At 37.0% G+C, this 24228-nt stretch overlaps 1 protein-coding gene across 10 annotated transcripts in view; it reads left to right on the top strand.

Moving 5' to 3' along the window:
- TANK (TRAF family member associated NFKB activator) overlaps nucleotides 1-24228 on the top strand; it is an 87545-nt gene that overhangs the window by 20904 nt on the left and 42413 nt on the right. For 9 of the 10 annotated variants that reach the window (XR_003437906.1, XM_027130098.1, XM_027130108.1 and 6 more), the window contains exon 2: nucleotides 12616-12763. Coding sequence is in view for 9 of the 10 variants with exons in the window: in XM_027130035.1 (XP_026985836.1) it covers nucleotides 12616-12763 (148 nt within the window). In the remaining variant the exon portion in view is untranslated. Of the gene's footprint in view, nucleotides 1-12527; nucleotides 12552-12615; nucleotides 12764-24228 lie in introns of those variants that run through there. The other variant, XM_027130089.1, reaches the window with a different exon arrangement.

Here is a 24228-nt window from a genome sequence, read left to right as displayed (position 1 = left end):
TACCACAAGTGTGAACCCTGGTAGAATACTTACCCAGAAGCAGAATAGTCTCAGCAGTGGGGGAAACCCAGCAGAGGACCTTTTTCTACTTACTAAATCACCCACACTTGTCTCTACTTGTCCACAAAAAGTAGACTTGTTAAAGATTTATAAATCATTTTAGGGGTGGAGGTGATGGAAATCTACCTTTAGGCCTGTGATTCTTTTCAAACTTGAAATCCCAATGTATATAACTAATCACAGTTGAGCTGCTCTGGTTGAACTGGGCAATTGGTGGTAGACCATTGTTTGGCTCATACACCTGCAGCCTCAATGGAGCTCCAAAAGCACCACTACTTTCTTTGATTATTACTTTTTATTCAGGATTGGTTAGATATCATTTGGTATCATAATGCTGGTTGTCAAAGACAACAGGCTTAAGATATTTTTATCTATAAAATAAGGGAAGAAATGTTTGTTTAAAAAGAAGGAGGGGGACTTCCTTGGTGGCACAGTGCTTAAGAATCCGCCTGCCAATGCAGGGGACATGGGTTCAAGCCCTGGTCCGGGAAAATCCCACATGCCACAGAGCAACTAAGCCCATGTGCCACAACTACTGAGCCTGTGCTCTAGAGCTCACGAGCCACAACTACTGAGCCCGCATGCCACAACTACTGAAGCCCGGGTACCTAGAGCCCATGCTCCACAACAAGAGAAGCCACCACAATGAGAAGCCTGTGCACCTCAACAAAGAGTAGCCCCCGCTCGCCACAGCTAGAGAAAGCCTGCGCGCAGCAACGAAGACCCAATGCAGCTAAAAATAAATAAATAAACAAACAAGAAGAAGGAGGGTGGGAGGAGTTAGAGTACCACTTGAGAAAATTTAACATCCAGATAGTAGGAGTCATAGAAAGGGACACAGAAGGAATGAAATTGCTCAAAAAGTTATTCAAGAAAATTTACGAGAACTGAAGGGTGAACTTCCACGTGGGTTAGGTACAAGATCAGAAATCAAAATGGCTCTGGACTTCAACAAAAACAAAAGGGGGCATAGTAAAACTTACAAAACTCTGAGGAAAAATTACTTCCAACCTAGAACTTTTAACCTGGCAAACTGTCCTTTAAATCTGAGGGTAAAGATATTTTCCATTATGAAGGGTCTCAAAAAATTTACTTTGCAGGCACTTTATCAGGAAGCTACTAGAGGGCTTACTCCACCAAATTGGGGAGTAAAACAAGAAGGATGAAGATTTGGGATACTGAAAATGAGGGATTCAGCTAGAGAGAGAGGTGAATAAAGGGAATCATCAAATTCAAGTTGAAAGAAAGTCTCAAGATGAAGGCTTTCCTCTAGGCATAGAAATCAACAAATCTAGACTTGAGCAAGTCAGAAAGGTCAAGGAGAGATTCTTCTAGGAAGATGAAATGGATAGAATAATTGAAGTGTCTCAGTGGATTGAGGAGTTGTAGTAATGATAATAAGAAATGAAACAAACAAGAAATTTTTTCAGGAAAAATGTTTTTCAGGAAAGGAAAAGGAGCCATAGTATATTATATGGCTCAGCAGTGAATAGCATTACGTAGTCATAAGAAAGTTAAAGTAGAATGCAAATCTAACCAAAAAATAGGATATAACTATATGAGGAGAATGGAGAGAATATAAAGGGAGGGGAGATTTTAAAGAGAGCTGAATCCTTATTTTGCATAGTGGGAAGACAAGTAAAACTGAAAACTCAGTAGTGGCAATATTAACATGTTATTTAGAGATACAGAGATAATACCAAAAAGAATCAACCAAAAGGGACTTCACTGGTGGCGCAGTGGTTAAGAATCCACCTCCCAATGCAGGGGACACGGGTTCGAGCCCTGGTCAGGGAAGATCCCACATGCCGCGGAGCAACTAAGCCCGTGCACCACAACTACTGAGCCTGCACTCTAGAGCCCGCGTGCCACAACTACTGAGCCCACGTGCCACAACTACTGAAGCCCACATGCCACAACTACTGAAGCCCACACTCCTAGAGCCCGTGCTCCACAACAAGAGAAGCCACTGCAATGAGAAGCCTGTTCACCACAACGAAGAGTAGCCCCTGCTCGCTGCAACTAGAGAAAGCCCGTGTGCAGCAACGAAGAGCTGACACAGCCAAAAATTAAAAATAAAATAAAAATAAATTTATAAAAAAAAAAAAGAGGAATCAACCAAAAGAGCTGAAAATTGTTGCCAAGGTGAAGCAGGAAATGGGAAGGGAGGAGAGTAAGGTACTACTGTTTTTCTTAAACCTTATAAAGTTATTTTACTCATTAAAATGTAGATGTGTTATGCTTTGATTAAAAATAAAATAAAAACTAAATTAGGGTGAAAAGAGCTAGGATGTTGGACTTTCACATCAAAGAGACCTGGATTTATCTGGGTCTTCCATTTTCTCATTCGTTGAACTCAGGCAACGTATTTAACCTTTTGAAGCTCAGTTTCCTTATCTGGAAAGGGAACATTAAAATAAGGTAGTTCATGTAAAGTAGCAAGCAGTTTTTACCTCAGCAGGTGTCAGTCTCTACCCCGTCCCTAAGGTTTCCCAGGAGGAAATAGGGAACCACCACCACTGTTGGGAAGCTTCCCATTCAATTATAAGACTAAGATTGTCCTTCTGGTTCATAGCTGTGTGCCTATTCAGATTGAAGGCATGGCACTGGGATCTATGCCCTTTCTAAACTATCTGTAGATAGTTAGAGAATTTAAATAGAATTGAGATGATTTAGAGTATTGGTAGGGGTAGAATCAAGTTATAAGGACTGCTTGGTGGGAGAACTCTGGTCACACTCAGATTTCTCTTTCAGCATGAACTTCAGTGCAAATGCCATTAATGGTGTCTCTTCCATTAATAGAGAAAACAGTTGTCACATAGACTGATGAACTGTGGGAATTTCATGGAACCAAGATCAACAAGAGTGCTGTTGCTCTGGACCATCTGCCAAAGTATCAAAATACCTTTTTTTTTTTTTAAGAACATCTACCTTAGCAACTGCTATTTTTGTTTCTCAATTCTATACACTTCTTTTGGAACAGTTCATAAAGCAGATCACTGTGGAACAGAAGGACACTTTATGAAAGCCTATTTCCCCGCCTTGGTGCCTATTTGTGTAGTGTTTTACAGAGTACAGTGCTTTCCCAGTTATGACTTGATCCCCTATGGCAGTGATTCTAAATCTTTCACACTTGCTTCTCCCTCTTCCTCCCCTCACCGCCCCCTCTCCACCAAAAAAAATTATGATCCAAGAAGTCTTGGACAGGGGTGGCTGATCTGTTTTTTGAAACTGCCCTGGATTATTCTAATGTACTGACAGGTTGGGAACCCATGTCCTACAGCATGCTGTACCCCAGACATTCTAAACTGGGACAGATGAGAGAACCGAGGTCCACAGAAAGGCTACAGCTTATTTACTCTCACCCATCAACAAGCATATCTAGACTGGACATGTTTTCTGCACTTCAACTCTGATTCTATCTTTGGTTGACTAGGCTTTTTAATTTTTGATTCTCTAACTTGTATTAAGAGAGAAATTAACACATTTTACACAAGATGTGGTCTCAGTTAAAAATAAGATTTGGAATCTTATTTTATAGCATCTTTTTAATTTTTTCCAGATGCAAAAGGAAATGAAACAGAATCAAATTTTTTAATAAACTCTTGCTCCTCCACAGTAGGGTAGCATAACAAGCTAGACTTAACTAGATCTGAATATTCACATTTGGGATCTGGGACTTAACTAGATCTGAATATTCACGTTTGAGGAAAACTGGAGTGGCCCTGAAAAGAGTAGAGATTTGGGTAATTTTGGCACAGAGGCAGGTTTGAGAAGTTGGTTTGTCAGGCTACCCAGGGATTTTTAGTCCTGTCTTCAGGAGTATTCAACAGTAGGAGTAAGATAGTGTGTTGCATGGTATAAAAATACTGTATCTGGTTTTAAACTTCTATCATATTATACATTTAAAGTCACAACCTAAACATCTTGGGAATGACTAGGAATGGAGATCTGGATATCTCTGAAACCTTATTTATTTTCTCACTGGAGTTCTCTCAGTTACTTCTAATAAGACAAGTTGTGACTTGCAAACATTTGCCCAGCAGCCTCTAGGTGTCCTCAGGGAAATTAAAAGCAGCGGTATGAAGAGCCGTAGAGTTCTGTGCTGGTAATTAAGAGCACAGAGTACAGCTTATAATTATGTAGGCTTTTGCCTGTTCCCATTTATCATTGGTAATATTCTCAAGGCTAAATGACTGTTCAGCGATTTCAACTGCGATTTAAGAGAAAATAGACCTTTTTGTGAAAAGGTCCTCTGTCTCCTGAAGTTTCATTCTCTTTTCATAGAAGAGCTCTCTCCTTTCGTAGTGGTTATGATTTAGTAAATGACTCAGAGATGCTGGAGGGGCCCCTAATCTGTTAACTCATGAGATTTTAACTACTTCTTTTTCAAAAACAACTTTGCCCTTTATGAATCTGGTGCAACCTGTGTCATTTCTTCTGGTTGGCGGGACCTTTTTAAGATAACTGAAAATATTTTTTCACACTTTTTAAATTAAAACCAGAAGATAGGTACAAATGTTCTACTCTTGTGAAAGATCATTAATAATACTATTTCATTATCATAAATTTGGTAGAGTAGAAGAGAGAGACTTAAGAAAAATAACACATTCACTCTACCAGAAAGTTATTTTTCTTGTTATTTAACACTGTATAAATGTTAACAGAACAGAACGTTAGATAACATTCCTACCTGTTTGGCTAATAATCTCTTCATATAAGGTAACAGACTTATACTAAAATGCCTTACTATTTTATGCATATCCTAGTTTTCCTTCTGACGTTGTCCAGTGGGCCTATCCTCTTTTTTGGTTTATATTTGGGAGAAAAAAAGTGTGCATCTTGTGACACAAAGTGGTACAATAACAAGTATTGCTTCTTTCTCCCTCCACTGTTTTCTTTTAAAAAATGTAAGGGTTTTGTTTGTTTGTTTCTTTTTTGGTAAAAAGATTTTGGCCTGGTTGACTGTCAATCAATATCAGAGGACATTAAAAACTTTAAGAATATAAGCAGGAGGGAAGGCATACTTAGCCATCATTTCTTCCTTTAGATTTCATTATCACTCAATTGGTACATTTTTCCTGACTGTTGTTAATTATGTCTCTGTTAGCACTTTTGTTCAAAATTGAATTCAATATCCTCTCCTCTCCCCCTCAGTATTTCTTCCTGTTTCTCTGTGGCTGACTAGCATCACTGTTTGCCTAATTTTTGAAGAATATGGCTGGTGAACTATCTTTAACAAAATAACCTGATTACTTATTAAAATATAGATTATAGGACTCCTTCCCAGGCCAACTGATTCAGAATTGCTGAGCCCTGAACGCTTCCTTCTTGTCTGTTGTACAGATCCAGTTGGCCAAAAAATCCTATTGATTCTACCTTTAAAATGTCTTTTAAATTCATCATCTTTCATTTTCCCTACTCCAGTTTAAGCCCTCATCTTTCACTCAGAATACAGCAGTAGTTTCTTATGGATATCCTCACTTCGTCTCCCTCATTTGTTTATATTCCCAGCTGGTATCCAGTTAATCTTTCTAAAACATATCCATCTCCTGCTTGACAATCCTCCATTATTCCTTAATGTTAGCAAGTTAAAGTCTAAATTTCTTAAGAGTGACATTCAAGGTCTACTGCAATCTGGCCGTATCTAATCTGCTGTGTAGTATAGTTTATGTAGTTAGTGCACTCTGTAACTCTAGGGTGTAACTCTTTCCAATTATGGTCTACATGAACGGTACCTATAGGGTTCTTTCAGTGCAGCACAATCATACGTGGTGGCCCTGACTATGCACCTGTCTTAGCACCCTGACCTCTCCATCCTGTCTGTACATACACCTTACTTTCATAAATACAATACTCACCACCAGTCCCTATATGCACTATACTAGTGATTTCTCAGAGCCTCAGCTCCTTCAGAGTGAATGTTCTTTCCCCTCTCATTCTCTACTTGTTGAAATCCTTCTCATATTTCACGTCCCAGTATAAGCGTCAGATCCTCTGTGAAGCCTTCCACAGTTCCTCTCATGTTAATTGTTCCTTCTATTGAGCCTTTTTCCTGCTTATACTCTTTATTTAACAGTTCTTTCTTTTCTGCTTCTTTTGAGATAAAACTTAAATACAATGAAATGTACAAATCTTGAGTGAGCCTTTGGGTCAGTTCCTACAAATGCTTCTACCTGTGTTTCCCAGATACCTATCAAGATACGCTTATACATTTTTACACATTTATAATTGATCTGTTAATATGGTTAATCATTTCCATGTGTTTCTGCCTTACTAAATTATAAGCTCTGATTAGAGCTTATAAGGCAAAGACTATGAGTTTGTCTCTTTCCCATGGAAAAAGGAGAACCTACTGTGTGTTCAGCACTGAACCAGTCTTGAATATTGTACCAGTTAGGATACAGCTCAGCTCCTCTCTTAAGAGACCCCCAAAGACACTGGCTTAAACAAATAAGACAGATATTTTATTTCTCTCACGTATTACAATTCAAAGTATAAGATGTCCAGAGCTGATCTGGCAGCTCTATTACAATTCAAAGTATAAGATGTCCAGAGCTGATCTGGCAGTTCCACAGTGTCAAGGACCTGGGCTTCTTCATTCTTGTTGTTCCACATCTCCTTGTTCCACCATCCTGGAAGTGTTGCCCTCACCACAGTGTTTCAGGTGACTAACCACAATATTCCATCCAACTGGGAAAGGGAAAAAGAAGAGAGCTTGTCTTGGAAGTTACACTTACTTGCTGATGACCAGAACACAGTCACATGACCACATCAGCTAAAAATCAGGAATACTCGAAGAGGAGAGAATGGATATTGAGGAACAGTTAACAGATATTGCTTCATATATGATCTCAATCTTCACAATAAACCTACAAACTATGTATAAGAAAACTAATACTCAGAGAAGCTAAGTAAATGGCTAGAAAACTGCAGATCTGAGATCTGAATTCAAAGCCTGTACTTTTTTTTCATTCTACCTAGTAAAGTGTTAGGAGGGACTATATAATTGTTATGAAATAAAGAAAGTCATTAATTTTCACAGTGTTACATCATGTATTTTCATATCACATATTTTCACAATATCATATCTCTTCTAGGACATCCCATATAACTTTATTCCATACTTCTCATTATCTTTAAATGAATTACCATATCAACTGGCTTGTAACTTTTAAATCTATGATATCATTTATGAGGAAAAATAAATCACTATATTTGCCAAGCAAAAGCTTCTATACTCTATATTTGTTTAGAAATGCTGTCTAGTCATAAAGTTGAAGGAGATTGTCTTGTAACCCCTTCACTTTAAAAGCAAGGAAAATCGAGGTCCAGAGCAGATATAGGACTTGTCCTGTATTCCATTACTACCCTTGCTTCTTTTCAAGCATCATGGACGAGGACTAGCCTAATTAATCACTTCTATAAGTAACCATAATTGTTATACTTAAGAATTGTCTCAGGTTTGCAGAGTTGTCCTGATCTGGAAATTCAAACTGAACAATGCATAAGAAATGTGTGTAATCCTGGGCTGTTTTAGTGAAGAATGGATATTATCTAGCACAAAAAAAAACATCTTTATAATTGTCAGGAACCTGTTTTAGAAAGGATGACTGCTATTTGACAGTTAAATAAAAGGAATGGGTGAGGTCATTCCTACCCATAATTCAAAACCCAAGTCAAATGCCATCTACCTCTCAATGCCTTTCCTAAACCTTGTAAATTGATGTGAGCACTTTCCTTTCCAAACTCTAGCCTTTAAATATCTCCAGGTACTCATATATATTCTTTAAGTTACAGCTAATGGTGCCGTCGTCAGGGTAGGTTTCATGTCTGTTTTGTTTTCACTACATCAGTGGCGCCCAGCCCAGGCTTTGTTTTTTGTTGGCACTCAGTAAATGTTTTATGGAATGAAATATCCATCATGGCATTTTAGGAGAATACTTTGCAGCTGGCTTTAATAAACAATCCTTGAACTAAGAGTTTCGAAGATTTAGTCCCAGTCACTTGCTTATAGCTTTGTAGCTGTATGCAGGTCATTTAACTCCTCTGAGCCTTATCAGTCAGATTGGAATACGAGTAACAGGAAATGAAGAGCTGGTGAAAAACTTTGTAAAAGGAACACAACATTAAGGTGGCACTATCCCTAAAGCCCCTTGCTGCATCCCACATAGTGCCTTACATGTATTAAGCAAACAACTACTTCAGTTTTTCTAATTTAATTGAATCATAATGGTATATATTTTATTGAAATCAAAGTTTGGCCCTAGTAGTTGACACAGCTTTGTTGGAGCTGGGAAATTTTACCGAGGGAAAATAAAATTATTGCCCTCATGCAGGCTGATTCTCCTATCCTAGAACAGTTTCGTTATGAACCAAGGATCAATGAAAGAGGAAGCAGCCTGATGCCCAGGGATTTTCTTAGTACTTCTTCCTGTGCAAGCACATGCTGGACCTGGGAGGCAGAATAGGAACTTGCCACCCTCCATTTTCCATCTTACAGGAACAACCCAAAGGAAAAAAGGGACTTCTGTCAGAGGAATAGAGGTAGGTGTGACAGGACTATCCTGAAGCCAGGATTACCCTGGGGGTGGGATGCTTTGTATTCTGCCCACCCAGCTATACTGTCTTGGGCATCAGTGAGTTAAGTTTTTCCTTGTGTGGTATGAGGAAACTAGTAAACCAAACCCAGAAATAAAGAAATTACCACGGAAGGCTTTCCTTAAAATACATTTAAAAGAGTGAAGCCATAACTAGAAGAATGTTTCCAAGGCAGAGCTGGCTCTAGCTTGGACCTCCTGGGTTTAGGGGATGAGAGTGGCCATTTGATTTGAGTTTGAGCATGTTTATTGTAAATAAAACCATTTCCCTGGAGCCTGGCAAGTTTTGCAGAAGGCATACCAAAATGTAATTGAATTGTGACTGCCTCTTAAATTGTGAAATTAATTTTACACTTAACAAATGCTTTAAAAAATAGAGGAACAAGTGGCTTTAAAGTTCAGAGTGTTAATATTTGAAATCTGTCCAATTTAATTAACTGCCTCCCAGAGACTGTTTCCTTTTTCTCTGGTCAGTGTCACTGATCTAACACCCAATTTTCTTCTTTGTTGTGAGAAAGGAATTAAATGCATCATTTATTTAGTTGTATTGACCTGAATCATATCTCCCCAGCATACATTCTTATTTCAGGAAATCGGATGCATCCATGTGGAATTTACTCAGTAACTCTTCCTAGTGACATTTGTGTGATCTAATTCAAGGAACTGAAATGAAGGCTGCACATGATTTACTTGCATATGATGCAGCTGTTTTTAGTACTGTATTTACATTTTTAAAAGCAAGAATGCACCTTCTTGATGGAACAGACATGCATTTTTAGATTCACAGACTCAAGAACCGTAGAACAAAGAAGTTTCTTAGAAATTGAATCCAGACATCTCTTTTTGTTTTGAAGAGGTAGAAACTTGAGTCCCAAAAGATTTAGTGGCCCTGAACTAAGCTCACAGGGTCAGCCAGTGATAGAACAAAACAAGAAACTAGATGGGTTCCCGATTCAAGCCTCTTGTTTGTCCCAGATAAATGTAGGTGTGGTTTACATTGACAATTTGTTATGACATCTGCAGCTTATTAAGACAGTGATAGACAACCTAGCCACTTAGCTACTTAAATCATCTAATTTCTGCATGAGCATATTACAGTATACTATAGTCCCTTTAGCTACCTACCCTTATTTTTCTTTTCCTGCTTATATACTTATTTTTAATCTTGTGTTTTTTTAAGCCACCCTAAATCAATTTTTTGAATGATAATATCTAAATAAATACTCGAAGTGATGCTTTGTGTTCATGCTAATTACTCATGTTTCCATAGTGTCTACGGTATGTCAGAGATCCTGGCAATGTTAATTATCCTAACAGTATTTCATCTTTTCCATCTATCAGAAGTAGCAATAAAAACAAATTTCAAGTGGAGTGCCTAAAAAATATATCATTCTTTCATTGCTTCACAAGGTAAAGACACTGTAATCCCCATAATAAAATCCTTGAAATTGTTTTTATCAAGCCTAGAAAATAACTTAGGAGTGTATTTAGTATCTTAAAATGAAAGACTGGCTGATGGGATTGAAATATTACCTAGGTATTTAAAAGGGCATTGTGATTTATGGTAAACTGATTTTCAACAAGGCTGCCAAGGGCATTCAGTGGGAAAAGAAAAGCCTTTTCAACAAATGATACCAGGACAACTGGCTAGCCACATGCAGAGGAATGAATCTGGAGCCCTACCTCATACCATATTATACAAATTAACTCAATATGGATCAAAGATCTAAATGTAAAAGCTAAAATTATAAAATTTCTAAAAGGAAATGCAGGTGAAAATCCATGTAATCTTGGGTTAGGCAATGGTTTCTTAGATATGATATGAAAAGCACAAGAACAAAAAAAGATAAATTGGACTTCATCAAACTAAAAACTTTGTCAAAGGGCACTATCAAAGAAATGAAAAGATAATCTATAGAATGGGAGAAAATATTACAAATTATATATATATGTATGTATATATGAAAAGTGGGCAAAGGACTTGACTAGAGATTTCTCCAAAGAAGATATACAAATGACCAATAAGCACTATAAAGATGCTCAACATCAAAACTGTGATGAGGTATCACTTCATACCCACTAGGATCCTAGCATATAATTTTAAAATGGACAACAATTATTGGTGAAGATGTGGAGAAATTGGAACTCTTGTACGTTGCTAGTGGAAATATAAAATGGTACAGCTTCTGTGGAAACGTCTGGAACTTTTGTGGCAATTCCTCAAAAAGTTAAACATAATTGTCATCTGACCCAGGAATTCTGCTCCCAAGCACATATCTAAGAGATTAAAAACATATGTTCACACAGATATGTATACACAAATTGTAGCTTTATTCAAAATAACCAAAAAGTGGAAACAACCCAAATGTCCATTAACTGAGAAATGAATAAACAAAATGTAGTATATTCATAAAATGAAATATTATTCAGACATAAAAAGCAATGAAGTACTGTTACATGCTACAACATGGATAAAGGTTGGAAATTTTATGCTACATGAAAAAAGCCAGAGACAAAGGCCATGTATTTTATGACTCCAGACGTCCAAAGTAGGCAAATCCATAGAGTCAGAAAGTAGATTAGTGGTTGTCAGGGGATAGAGGGGAGATGTGAATTGGGACTAACTGCTAATAGGTACAGGCTTTCTTTCTGAGGTGATAAAAATGTTCTGTGATTAGATATTGGTGATGGTTATACAACATTGTGAATATACTGAAAACCACAGAAGTGTATACTTTAGAATGGTGAATTTATGTTATATGAATATCTTAATGTAAAATACTGCAAGTTTTTTAAAGCATGTATACCCGACAGTAAGATAAAGGTGTTATAAAAGGTTAGAGACGGTTATGAAGGATTTCTAATCATAAGGGAGTGAAATAATTTGGTACCCCCGAAATCCCCTATGACTGATAGAGAACTTTGTCTACTCTGGCTTTCAGAGGATTAAGAGAAAGGCTCTGTGGTGTGGTTTTTACAGCTTGACAGGAAGGATCAGTCATTAGATGACCCTCTGCTCAGAGTCAGGGAATGTCGTTAGAGATGTTATGCAAGTTGAGATGATAAAAATAAATTACCTCCACTGAGTAAATCACCTGTAGTTCAGAAATAGCAAAAAAGTTGGCAAACTAATAGAGCATAGGGGTAGGACTGATGGGATGTGATTTTTCTTTTTTAATGTAGAGTCCAACGGCAGCTCTCCCTAGATTTTGTGCTAAAATAAGAGCATTTTCACACATTTTAATTGCTCTGTGATAACAACAGTGTGAACTCCATCCACAAACATTTATCTACTTAATTTTGCTCTAATTTCAGTGTAGCAAGCATTTACCTTGTAAGTGGGAATAACTGTCCATTTAGTAAAAAGAAGTCCCTTCTCACATTGCTAATCCTGTTGTGCATTTCTGTAATAAAGAGTAATAACAAATGGCCTTTTATATTTTTCCATTTTTAGCTTGCATTTATAGAATACCATGTGCAAAGTAGGATCTTTATGAACTGGAACCCTAATTGCTCCTTAAACATTAGTAAAAAAATATTTAAAAATTGTAGAAGTTAAGGTTTCACAATATTTCTGATCAGGATTTTAAATGAGGCTTTTTTGCCTTTATAAAAATTGATAGTACTTGGTGCTATAATGTTCATGATAAACCATATAGAACTGTCTTTGAGGTACATTTTTTTTTTTTTTTTTTCCGGTACGCGGGCCTCTCACTGTTGTGGCCTCTCCCTTTGCGGAGCACAGGCTCTGGACATGCAGGCTCAGCGGCCATGGCTCACGGGCCCAGCTGCTCTGTGGCATGTGGGATCTTCCCGGACCGGGGCACGAACCCGTGTCCCCTGCATCGGCAGGCGGACTCTCAACCACTGCTCCACCAGGGAAGCCCTGAGGTACATTTTTAAAGTGAGATTTATATAACTTAATAGCTATCTAAATTTTTCAATTATTTTCCAGACCTGTCATTTACTCCATCATTTATAGTGATGCTACAGGACAGAGAGGAATGGATAAAAACATTGGCGAGCAACTCAATAAAGCTTATGAAGCCTTTCGACAGGCATGCATGGATAGAGATTCAGCAGTAAAAGAACTACAGCAAAAGGTATGTGGTTTTGGTTTTGAAAGTTATTTACCCTGGTAAATGGAATTTGAGTCTTGTGCAATGGAAAATATTATATTGTTAGAAAGTGCCTTGAAGAACTAAAACACAGTGATATATTAATGGATGAAATTTGAGATTTTTATTTGTTATCTTTTTTAAAAACATTGTGACCTGTGGGAAGAATTCATTTTAAGGTGATTGTATTGAGGAAAGATAAGAATGTTATCTTCCATAAATAATTTTTAAATAAAATGACAAACTGAAAGTCAGAAGTATTATTATCTCAGCTAGTTTTATTTTTTTGTGTTTTTTTTTGTTTTTTTTTTCGATACGCGGGCCTCTCACTGTTGTGGCCTCTCCCGTTGTGGAGCACAGGCTCCGGACGCGCAGGCTTAGCAGCCATGGCACACGGGCCCAGCCGCTCCATGGCATGTGGGATCTTCCCGGACCAGGGCACGAACTCGTGTCCCCTGCATTGGCAGGCCGACTCTCAACCACTGCGCCACCAGGGAAGCCCTTTTTGTGTTTTTTTTTTTTGCATGGTTATTTGGCTGGTGCGAGGACTGTACAAATCTTAAAATATCCTGGAACTAAATTTGTTATTAATTTATAATAGTCTTCCATTCTTTAAATGTAACAGTTAAAAATCAACTATTTCACTGAAATCTTTAGTGACTTATCAGAATGTTCAGCTTTTTAAAATTACTCCTGTACACATAAAACTTCTGTTTAGTGCTTTCAGTTTCAAGAGAAAGTAAATTGGAAGAAAGGTATACCCAGGCAAAAATTACTTGGTCTGGTAGTTACCAGGCACATGTCTGTTATTTGTCCATTATAAGGTTTTCACTGGTCTACAGCAAAATGAGAATAATGTAATGAACTTCTTACAATGCTAAATTTATTCCGTTTAGAATTCTGTCCTTTATTCTGATATTGTTTCCATGTTTCTGTACTGTCAGAATAAAGAGCAAAATTTTATTAACATATATATTCATTGAATGATGATCATAGAGTTTTTTGTTTGCTTGTTTAATATCATTACTTAGTGTTTTGGGGGTCCCCAATGCCACCCACACATTCTGCGATTCTCTAGAAGGACTCACAGGACTTAGTATACTGTCATACTCAGAGCTAAGGTATATTACAGAGACATTGTAAAGATACACAGCCAGATCACTAATGGAAAAAGACATCAGGTGGAGTCTAGAGGAATCTGTGTGCAGGCTTCCTACGCTCTTTCCCTCCTGTGAGAGGTCACACAGAGTGCACCCTCTCCAGCTTCAAAAATTCACTCAGCACACTTGCAGTGTTTTGGCATGGGGAACTCCATTTGAGACTCAAGAGCTTGGGTTTTTTTTAAGGGCTGGTTACATAGGCACCCTCTGTCAACCAAAATTTCAGATTCTCAGAAGGAAAGTAGTTATTCACCATAAATCTCATGGTACAGTCTAAGTAGGCTGGCACAGCATTTAGAATCTTACCACTTAAACGTTTTCAAAAAGCAAGTTCCCAGATGCTGTCAAGGGCCAGCCTTGCAAATAGGCCTTTCTGAAGATAAACAGCCTAAGGCCTGCTATGTTAAATTATTCCTGCACGGGCAGTTGAAAGTGGAGGATCTTATGTTGGTTCCCTCAATTAAAAAAAAAAATTTACTAGCCTGTGGAATTCTGAAGTCTAAGAAATATGCTAGCCATGCGGTTCTTAGTTTCTTCCATAAATATAGGAACTACACAATTCCCTTCCTCCTTTCCGTTTGATACATCTACTATAAAACTAGCTGTTATACATACTTCACTGCATTCCTCAGAAATTATCATTATTCTTTGTGATTCTCCTTTTGATTTACTAAAGAATACTCACAGTTATATAGGTAAACTTAATGGGCTAGATGTCTTCATTAGGGGTGCACAAGAGAAACAGAGATGGGATAATGACAGGCACTTTCTCAATTTTTTTTTTTTTTTTTTTTTTGCGGTACGCGGGCCTCTCACTGTTGTGGCCTCTCCCGTTGCGGAGCACAGGCTCCGGATGCGCAGGCTCAGCAGCCATGGCTCACAGACCCAGCCGCTCCGCGGCATGTGGGATCTTCCCAGACCGGGGCAAGAACCCGTGTCACCTTCATCAGCAGGCAGACTCTCAACCACTGCGCCACCAGGGAAGCCCTTTCTCAATTATTGAAATGAAGTTTGGATTTCTTTTCCTTTCCAGTTCATGTATAAGGCATAATCACTTTTTAAAAAACAAAACAAAAACTCCCAGCTTTTATTCTTCTTATTTTCCCATTAGGTTCATTAAGAAACTTCAGCAATACTGTACTTGCTCTAGGAAAGTTAGGAAATACAGAATTAGGGAAAAGGAATATTGAGATATTCTTGGGTTAAGGCAGACACAGGAATTTCTCTGTCTCCTCTTCTTTCTGCACTGGCCAGTGGTAAGCAATTGAAAACTTTTGTAATTTAATCTCTTATCTGCCATGGAAGAAACCTTCACTCACAGCAGCAATTATCTTAAAGAGGGGAAAGGGAAATATTTTTTTACATTTCTCAAGAACAGGGGAAGAAAAAATATATACTATATATTCTTATATGTTAAACTCTAAATATTTTGATTTATTTAAGAAACATTATTGAGTGTCTGCTGTGTACTGGGTCCTTAATGAGGTTCTAAGAATACTGAAATAAAATATAGTTTATGTCCTTAAGGAACTTTCAATAAGTAAAAAAGGAAGATCAAGTTATTACCATAGCATACTAAGTGCTACAGTAGAGATCTGTACAGGATAATATGTGAGCACAGAGAAGAGGCATCTATCTCAGTCTGGAAGGATCAGGTCATAAGCCCACTACTAAGCCCAACCCTTTAGCTAAGATTAGGAGGAAATTAAATTAGGGAAGATGGATCCTGCAAGCAGAGAGAGAATATTATATAATAAAATCTTGGAAGTGAGGAATGTATGGTATGTTTTATGTACCATAAGGTGATCCTATGGCTCCAAAAGGAACTATAGGGCAGTATAGGAAAAGAAGCTGTGAAGGTAGATTAGAGCCCTATCTCTATGATCATGATTATGTAGTTTGTACGTATTCTTATTCATTCAAAATTTATTGAAGGATTTAATATATGCTTTAGAAGGGTCTTCCTGACAGTGGGATAGGGGATAAATAGGATAGAGAATTCACTCAACAAACATACATTGATGCTAAGCAATGGTCTAAGATCCAGGAATATAAAAATAAGTGGCAAATCAAGTTGCATTTTAATATATATATATTTCTATTAATATACATATATTAAATACATATGTACATATGCTTCAATTTACAAAAGAAAGAATGAATGCAATCATTTCAAGCGATCAAAATGAGGACTTAAATTAAGCATTGGGAATAAATTTGGGAATAAATCTAAGATTTATTTAGGAGATAGAATGAAAAGCAGGTGGCATATGAATGTAGGCCACTTCTGAGGGTGATGGCATAGATTCTAAGATGATACCCACGTATCTGGAAGAGAAGACTGGATTAATAGTGGTGCTGATGAACTGAAACCAAGAATGGAGAAGAAGGTTCAGATTTAAGGGGTTGGGAAATAAGATGTATAATTAGATTTTAGTTATTAGGTTTGGTTACCTATGGGACATGCAGGTGAAAATGTCCAATGGATGGTTGCAAATATGGACCTAAAAGCCTAGGTAGAGTTCTGAATTGGAGATTCTAGATATAGGTTGTAGAACAACAGATTTCATCATAGCCTTGAATGTTTATAACATTTCTGAGTTATATGTATGGGGTGAAGGAATATATGAAGGACAGGAGGGTAAGAGGGAGAAAATAAGGAAAACCAGTTGGTTGCTGGAGATTCAGAAATAGGTTAAGGAATTTACTATGAACAGAGGAGAAACACCCATTCCTCTAAGAATTGGAGGGAACAAGAGAGAGAAATAGCTGCAAGTGAAAATAAGTTTGCAGATAAGAGGTGGAGGTGGCAGGAAGTTAAAAGGGTTATCATGAATCACTTATATCTGGAATCCAAAAAAAGTCAAACCTGTAAAAAACAGAGAGTAAAATGGTGGTTACTAAGGAATTGGAGGGGGGCAGATAAGACTGACGGTGTTTAAATTTGTAACAAGTAGTAAAGCTAGAGATCCAATGTACAGTATGACAAATATAGATAATAATATTGTACTATAATTATTTAATGTGATAAATATGACTACAACAATCCTATTACAATATATAAATGTATCAAAGTAACACACTGTACACCTTAAACTTACAAAATGTTACATGTCAAATTCATTCAATTTAAAAAAATCAAATAAACAAAAAATAGTAGGGTTATCATATGAGAGTCCATTTTTTTCCTGTGAAATACAAGATAAGGTCATCTACTGAGTGAAATGATTTTAGAATATTCTGAAAGTGGTAATAAAGACTTGAAAGCTTCAGTTAAGAAAAGAAAGAAGAAAAATTTTGCATCCAGCCTTCACCATGAATTTTTGGTGGTGTGAATCCATGTTTGCTGGTTATTTTTTCATCAAGTTTCTTGATATAGAAGTAGAACAAGTGGGTGGCCAAATCCAGGATTAAGAGATTGTAGAGTTAAGAGTAGAAGAATTTCTGGTTAGGTGGCCAGAAAGTGCATACTAAAGCAATTGAAATTATGTGCTTTGCGATATAAGCTAAAATCAGAAAGAAGCTAATCTAGGAGGAATCTAACAGACTAAGAACAAAAAGAGGGTTTATGGCTGAAGTGTTCATGAAGTGAGAGAACAGATATAGAGGGAGTAGAAGAATGTGAGAGTTCAAAGGATAGGTTATTGTCAATGAGTAAATATTGATGTTTAGGATCTTCTGTCTTCATAATGAGTCATAAAAGTGGCTAGCTGGAATGAGATTGAGGAATTCAAGAAACTCTAAGACTAGAGCAATTCTCCTAGAATGGTGGTAGTTTTAGGAGCATTTAGAGAGACTGTTGTGAACGGAAGAGCAAAAATTCTTGAATGTGAGGAAATGACTAGTATCTTGGAAGATAACTGTTTTGAGGAGAGACTGGTATAATTGAATGCCTTGTGAATGGTCTTTTGCTTAAGTTTAAATGAGTAATGGCCCAGAAGTGGCAATAATGAAGCAAGATCATACTTATCTTTTTGTTCTCCCACATCTAACTCCATCACGCAACCCCTGTGGTTTGATATGACACTAGACAGCTTCATATGAGGGGGTTACAGAGGCATCTGTATCCTCAAGAGACAACATAATTATTCCCATTTTAATGTGAGATGCCAGGCTTGCTGAAATGCACATTCTTAACCACTGGACCACCAGGGAAGTAACATGGCCCTTTCAAAAGAACAAAATAAATTTCCAGAAACAGCTCCTGAAGAAAACATGCATCAGACTTAATAGACAAAGACTTTAAAATAACTGTTGTAAATATGCTCAAAGAGCTAAATGAAGCCAGACTCAAAGAACTAAAGGAAATCGGGAAAGCAATAATATGAACAAAATAAAAATTTTACTAGAGGGGTTCAAGAATACACTTGAACAGGCAGAGTACATAATCAGTGAACTTAAAGACAGGTCATTTGAAAAAATGGAGCCTGAGGTACAAAAAGAAAAATGAAAGAAAAGTTAACAGAACCTAAGGGACTTATAGGACACTATCAAGTGCAGCAATATATGCATCAAGGGAGAAGGAGAAGAGAGAAATTCTTTTGAAGAAATAGATTATTTGAATAAATAATAAAACTTTTCAAGTTTGAGGAATAACATGGATATACAAATCCAGGAAGCTTAACACACTTCATGGAGGATAAATCCAAGAGTCGTACATCAAGACAAATTATAATCAAACTGTTGAAACACAAAGGTAGAATCTGGAAAGCAGCAGGAGGAAAGTGACTCATCATGTACAAGGGAGCCCTAATTAGGCTGTCAGTGGATTTCTCAGCAAAAACCTTGCAGACCAGAAGACAATGGGATGATGTATTTAAAGTATTGAAGAAAAAAAACTGTTAACCAAGAATTTTATATCTGGCAAAACTGTCCTTCAGAAATGAGGGAGAAATTAAAATATTCCCAGACACACAAAAGTGGAAGGAGTTCATTACCCCTAGACCTGACTTACAAGAGCTGCTAAGGAATGTCCAAGTTGAAGTGAAAGAGTGCTAGAGAGTAACTTGAAGCCAAGTAAAAATATAAAGTCCTCTGGGAAAGGTAAATACATAGACAAATATAAAAATCAGTATTATTATAATTTTGGTTTGTAACTCTGATTTTTATTTTCTACAGGATTTAAAAGACAAATGTATAAAAAATAATTTTAAGTCTATATTAATGGGTACACAGTATATAAAGGTGAAATTTGTGACATCAATAGCAAAGTGGGGGGCAGAGCTATAAAGGCATAAGGTTTTTGTATGCAGCTGAAGTTAAGTTGTTGTCGATTTGAGATAGATTGTCATAGCTTAAGGATATTATATGTAATCTCAGTGATAACCACAAAGAAAATATAAAATATGCACAAAAGGAAAGGAGAAGGGAATCAAAGTGTGTCACTACAAAAAACCAACTAAATACAGAGGAAGGCAGTAGCAGAATAAATGAGGAACAAAATGCTATAAGACATACAAAAAATAAAGAACAAAATGACAAAAGTAAGTACTTCCCTATGGGTAATTACTTTAAGGATAAATGGTCCCACTCTACTCAAAAGACATAGATTAGCATAATGGATAAAAAAACTGGATTCCACTATGTGCTGTCTATAAGACTCACTTTAGATTTTAAAACATGCATAGATTGAAAATGAAAGGATGGGAAAAGACTCCGTGCAAATAGTAACCAAAAGAGAGCAAGTGTGGCTATACTAATATCAGACAAAGTAGACTTTATGTCAAAAATTGTTACAAAAAAAAGGAGGGACATTACATAGTGATAAAAGGACGGTATCAAGAAGATATAACAGTTATAAACGTATATGCACTGAACATCAAAACTCAAAAATATACGAAGCAAACATTTATAGTATTTAAGGGAAGAAATAGATGACTCTACAGTAACAGTAGGCAGCTTCAATATCTCACTTTCAACACTTCCATTAATGGATAGAACAACCAGACAAAGATGATCAATAAGGAAATAGAAGACTTGAACAACATCATGGACCAATTGGAAATAGCAGACATATACAGAATATTCCACCCAGCAGTAGCAGAATTCACATGTTTTTCAAGTTTACATGAAACATTCTCTAAGACCATATTTTAAGCCATTAAAAAGGCACCATAAATTTTAAAAGATTGAAATCATACAAAGTGTCTTTTCTAATAACAGTGGAATGAAACTAGAAATCAATGGCAGAAGGAAAACTAAGAAATTCACAAGTATGTGGAAATTAAATAACACAGTCTTAAGTAACCAATGGGTCAGAAGAAAAATCATAAGGGAAATTAGAAAATATCTTGGAGACAAATGAAAATGAAAGCACAACATACCAAAACTTATGGGATGCAGTGAAAGCGTGCTGAAAGGGTGAAGAAAGATCACAAATCAGTAACCTAACTTTACACCTTAAGAAATTAAAAAAAGAACAAAATAAACCCAGAGCTACCAGAAAGAAGGAAATAGTAAAGATTAGAGCAATGATAAACAAAATAGAGACTAGAAACTAATAAAGCCAATGAAACCAAGAATTGGTTCTTCTAAAAGATCAACAAAATTGACAAATCTTTAGCCAAATTGATTAAGAAAAAGAAGACTCAAATAACTAAAATCAGAAATGAAAGAGGGGACAATACTACCAAATTGGATAACCTGGATAAAATTGACAAATTCCTAGAAACACACAACCCACCAAGACTGGAACATGGAGAAATAGAAAATCTGAATAGACCTATATCTAGTAAAGAGGTTGAAACAGTAACCAAAAATTTACAACAAAGAAAGCCCAGAACTTAATGTCTTCCCTGGTGATTTCTACCAAACATTCAAAGAAGAATTAACACCAGTCCTTCCCACACTCTTCCAAAATATTGATCAAGATGGAACACTTTCCTAACTCAGTTCTATGAAGCCAGCAACCCTAATCCCAAAGCCAGACAAAGGCACTACAAGAAAACTACAGGCTGATATGTCTTATGAATATTAATACAAAAATCCTCAACAAAATACTAGCAAACGAAATTCAACAGCATTTTAAAAGGATTATACACTTTGACCAAGTGCGATTTATTCCTGCAGTGCAAGGATGGTCAAGTCAATCAGTGTAATCAAAATTAGTCAATGTGGGCTTCCCTGGTGGCACAGTGGTTGAGAGTCCTCCTGCCGATGCAGGGAACATGGGTTTGTGCCCCGGCCCGGGAGGATCCCACGTGCTGTGGAGTGGCTGGGCCCGTGAGCCATGGCTGCTGAGCCTGTACGTCCAGAGCCTGTGCTCCACAACGGGAGAGGCCACAGCAGTGAGAGGCCTGCGTGCCGCAAAAAAAAAAAAAAAAAAAAAAAAAAAATCAGTCAATGTAATACACCACTTTAACAGAATGAAGAGGGGGACAAAAACCACAGGATCATCTCAATTGATGCAGAAGAGTTGATAAAATAACACCTTTTTTTTTTTTTAATAAAAGCACTCAACAAACTAGGACTAGAAGGAAACTATTGCAACATAATAAAGGCCATATACGAAAAACCCACAGCTAACGTAATACTCCATGGCAAAAGACTGAAAGCTTTTTCTCTGAGATCAGGAACAAGACAAGGATGTCCACTTTCACTACTTCTATTCAACATAGCACTGTAAGTCCTACCCAAAGTAATTAGGCAAGAAAAGCAATATCCAAATTGGAAAGGGAGAAGAAAAATTATTTCCATTTGTTTCCAGATTACTTGATCCTGTGTGTAGAAAACTCGAAAGATTCCATCAAATAAACTAGTAGAACTAATAAACAAATTCAGCAAAGTTGTAGGGTACAAAGTCAACACTCAGAAATCATTAACATTAAACAAACTGAAAAGGAAATTAAGAAAATTCAATTTACAATAGTATCAAAATGAATAATATACTTAACAATAAATTTAACCAAGTAGGCGACAGACTTACACACTGAAAACTACAAAATGTTGCTGAAAGAAATTAAAAGAATAGGGAGTTCCCTGGTGGCTTAGTGGTTAGGATTCCAGGCTTTCACTGCCGTGGCCCAGTTCAATCCCTGTTCGGGGAACTGAGATCCTGCAAGCTGCACAGAGCAGCCAGAAGAAAAAAAAATTAAAAGAAGAAACATATGGGGGAAAGTCTGTGTTCTTGGGTTGGACCCTTACCTTTCACCATATACAAATTAACTTAAACCTGATCAAAGACCTAAATGCAAGAGCTACTATAAAACTCTTAGAAGAAATCATAGAGGGAGAGCTTCATGACATTGGGTTTGGCAATGACTTCTTAGATATGAAACCAAAAACACAGACAACAAAAGAAAAATTAGGTAAGTTGTACTTATCAAAATTAAAACTTTTGTGCATCAAAGGACGCTATCAACAGAGTGAAAGGCAACCCAAGGAATGAGCGAAGATAATTGCAAATCATTTATCTGATAAAGGATTGATATTTAGAATATATAAAGAGCTCCTACTCTCAACAACAAAAAACAACTTGATAAAAAAATAGGGAAAGGACTTGAATAGACATTCTCCAAAGAAGTTACACAAATGACCAATAAGCACATGAAAAGATGCTCGACATCATTAGGGAAATGCAAGTTAAAACCACAGTAAGACACCACTTTGTACCCATTGGGATGGCTATTACAGAAAATTAAATTAAGGGGCTTCCCTGGTGGCGCAGTGGTTGAGAGTCCGCCTGCCGATGCAGGGGACACGGGTTTGTGCCCCGGTCCGGGAGGATCCCGTGTGCCGCGGAGCGGCTGGGCCCGTGAGGCATGGCCGCTGGGCCTGTGCGTCCGGAACCTGTGCTCCGCAACGGGAGAGGCCACAACAGTGAGAGGCCCGCATACCGCAAAAAAAAAAAAAAAATCAGTGTTGGTGAGGATGTGGGGAAATTAGAACTCTTGTACATTGCTGATGGGAATGTAAAATAGTGTATCCACTGTGGAAAATAAATGATGTTTCTTCAAAACAAAACATAGGATTACCATATAATCTAGCAATTCCACTTCTGGGTACATACCCAAATGAACTGAAAGCAGGGATTCAAAGAGATATTTGTATGCCCATGTTCATAGCAGCCTTATTTAGTGGCCAAAAGGTGGAAGCAACCCAAGTGCCCCTCAATGGATGAATAGATAAACAAAATGTGGTATATACATACAATGGATAGACTAGTTGGATTCAGAGAGACAGAAAGTAGTAGGGTGGTTCCTAGAGGCTGGGGGAAAGGAGTGGGGAATTAGTGTTTCAAAGGACATTTTCAGTTGGGGAAGATGAAAAAGTTCTGGAGGTGGATGGTGGTGATGGTTGCACAACAATGTAAGTGTACTTAATGCCGCAGAACTGTACACTTAAAAATGGTTAAAATAGCAAATTTTATGTTACATATATTTTACCACAACTTTCAAAAAATCTATTACCAAAAAACAAAAATCAGTGTAGCCTAGATTCTCCTGCTATCTATGTTTTATTGCTGTTCACCTGTCATTCATCAGTTTGTACAGACTCGCCTGCCTTTTACCACTTAGCTGTCCATACTCCAAGTCAGTTCTTCTCACAGCATTTCTTCTAGTTCACTGCAGTTTAAGACTCAGAAGCTCCTCTTTGAAAAGTCAGTGTGCTACATCCATTTAAGAACATTCTGTCAAGCAAAGACATCTGAGCATTCCAAATCAATAAAGGAGACAAAGACAAATAAGGCAGGTAAGTGATTTTTTTAAAATACTATTGGCCAAAATTACAAAAGCAGCAGCACATGCTTATTGAAAAAAATGCAAATAATCCAAGATACACAGAATATAAAGTGATGGTCCTCTTCCTCACTTCCCAGAGGTAATCATTGTTAGTAATATATGTATATCCTTCCAAAATATGTGAATCATGTTTTTTCAAAAATGGAGTTATGCTAATTTGAAAAAGGTTTTAAATTTTTTTGAATATCTTTATCTTCACCATCATCATCACTAAGATTTATTGAGGCTTACGTTTGCCAAAGTGCTTCACAGTCATCTGATTTAATCATTTTACAGCTCTTATGAGGAAGAATTATCTTTCATATGAGGAAACTGAAGTACAAAAAGGGTGAAATAACTTGCCCACAACCACATCACTAATAAGTAGTAGAACTATGATTTGAAAAAAAAATTGCTTGACCACAGATTTCATGTCTATGACTTCTTTGCCTAAAATCATCCATAGTCTTTCAAGTTCACACATACAGAACTACCTCATTCCATCTAATAACTGATCATCTCTCTTGTACTACCTCTTACTTAAAGCACTATTTTTCTTTAACACTTCAGA

The sequence above is a fragment of the Aethalodelphis obliquidens genome, unplaced genomic scaffold (assembly GCF_003676395.1).
Source record: "Aethalodelphis obliquidens isolate GAN/ISIS:26980383/991018 unplaced genomic scaffold, ASM367639v1 scaffold2, whole genome shotgun sequence".
Classification (NCBI taxonomy): Eukaryota; Metazoa; Chordata; class Mammalia; order Artiodactyla; family Delphinidae; genus Aethalodelphis; species Aethalodelphis obliquidens.
This window is presented reverse-complemented; position numbering and strand designations above follow the sequence as displayed.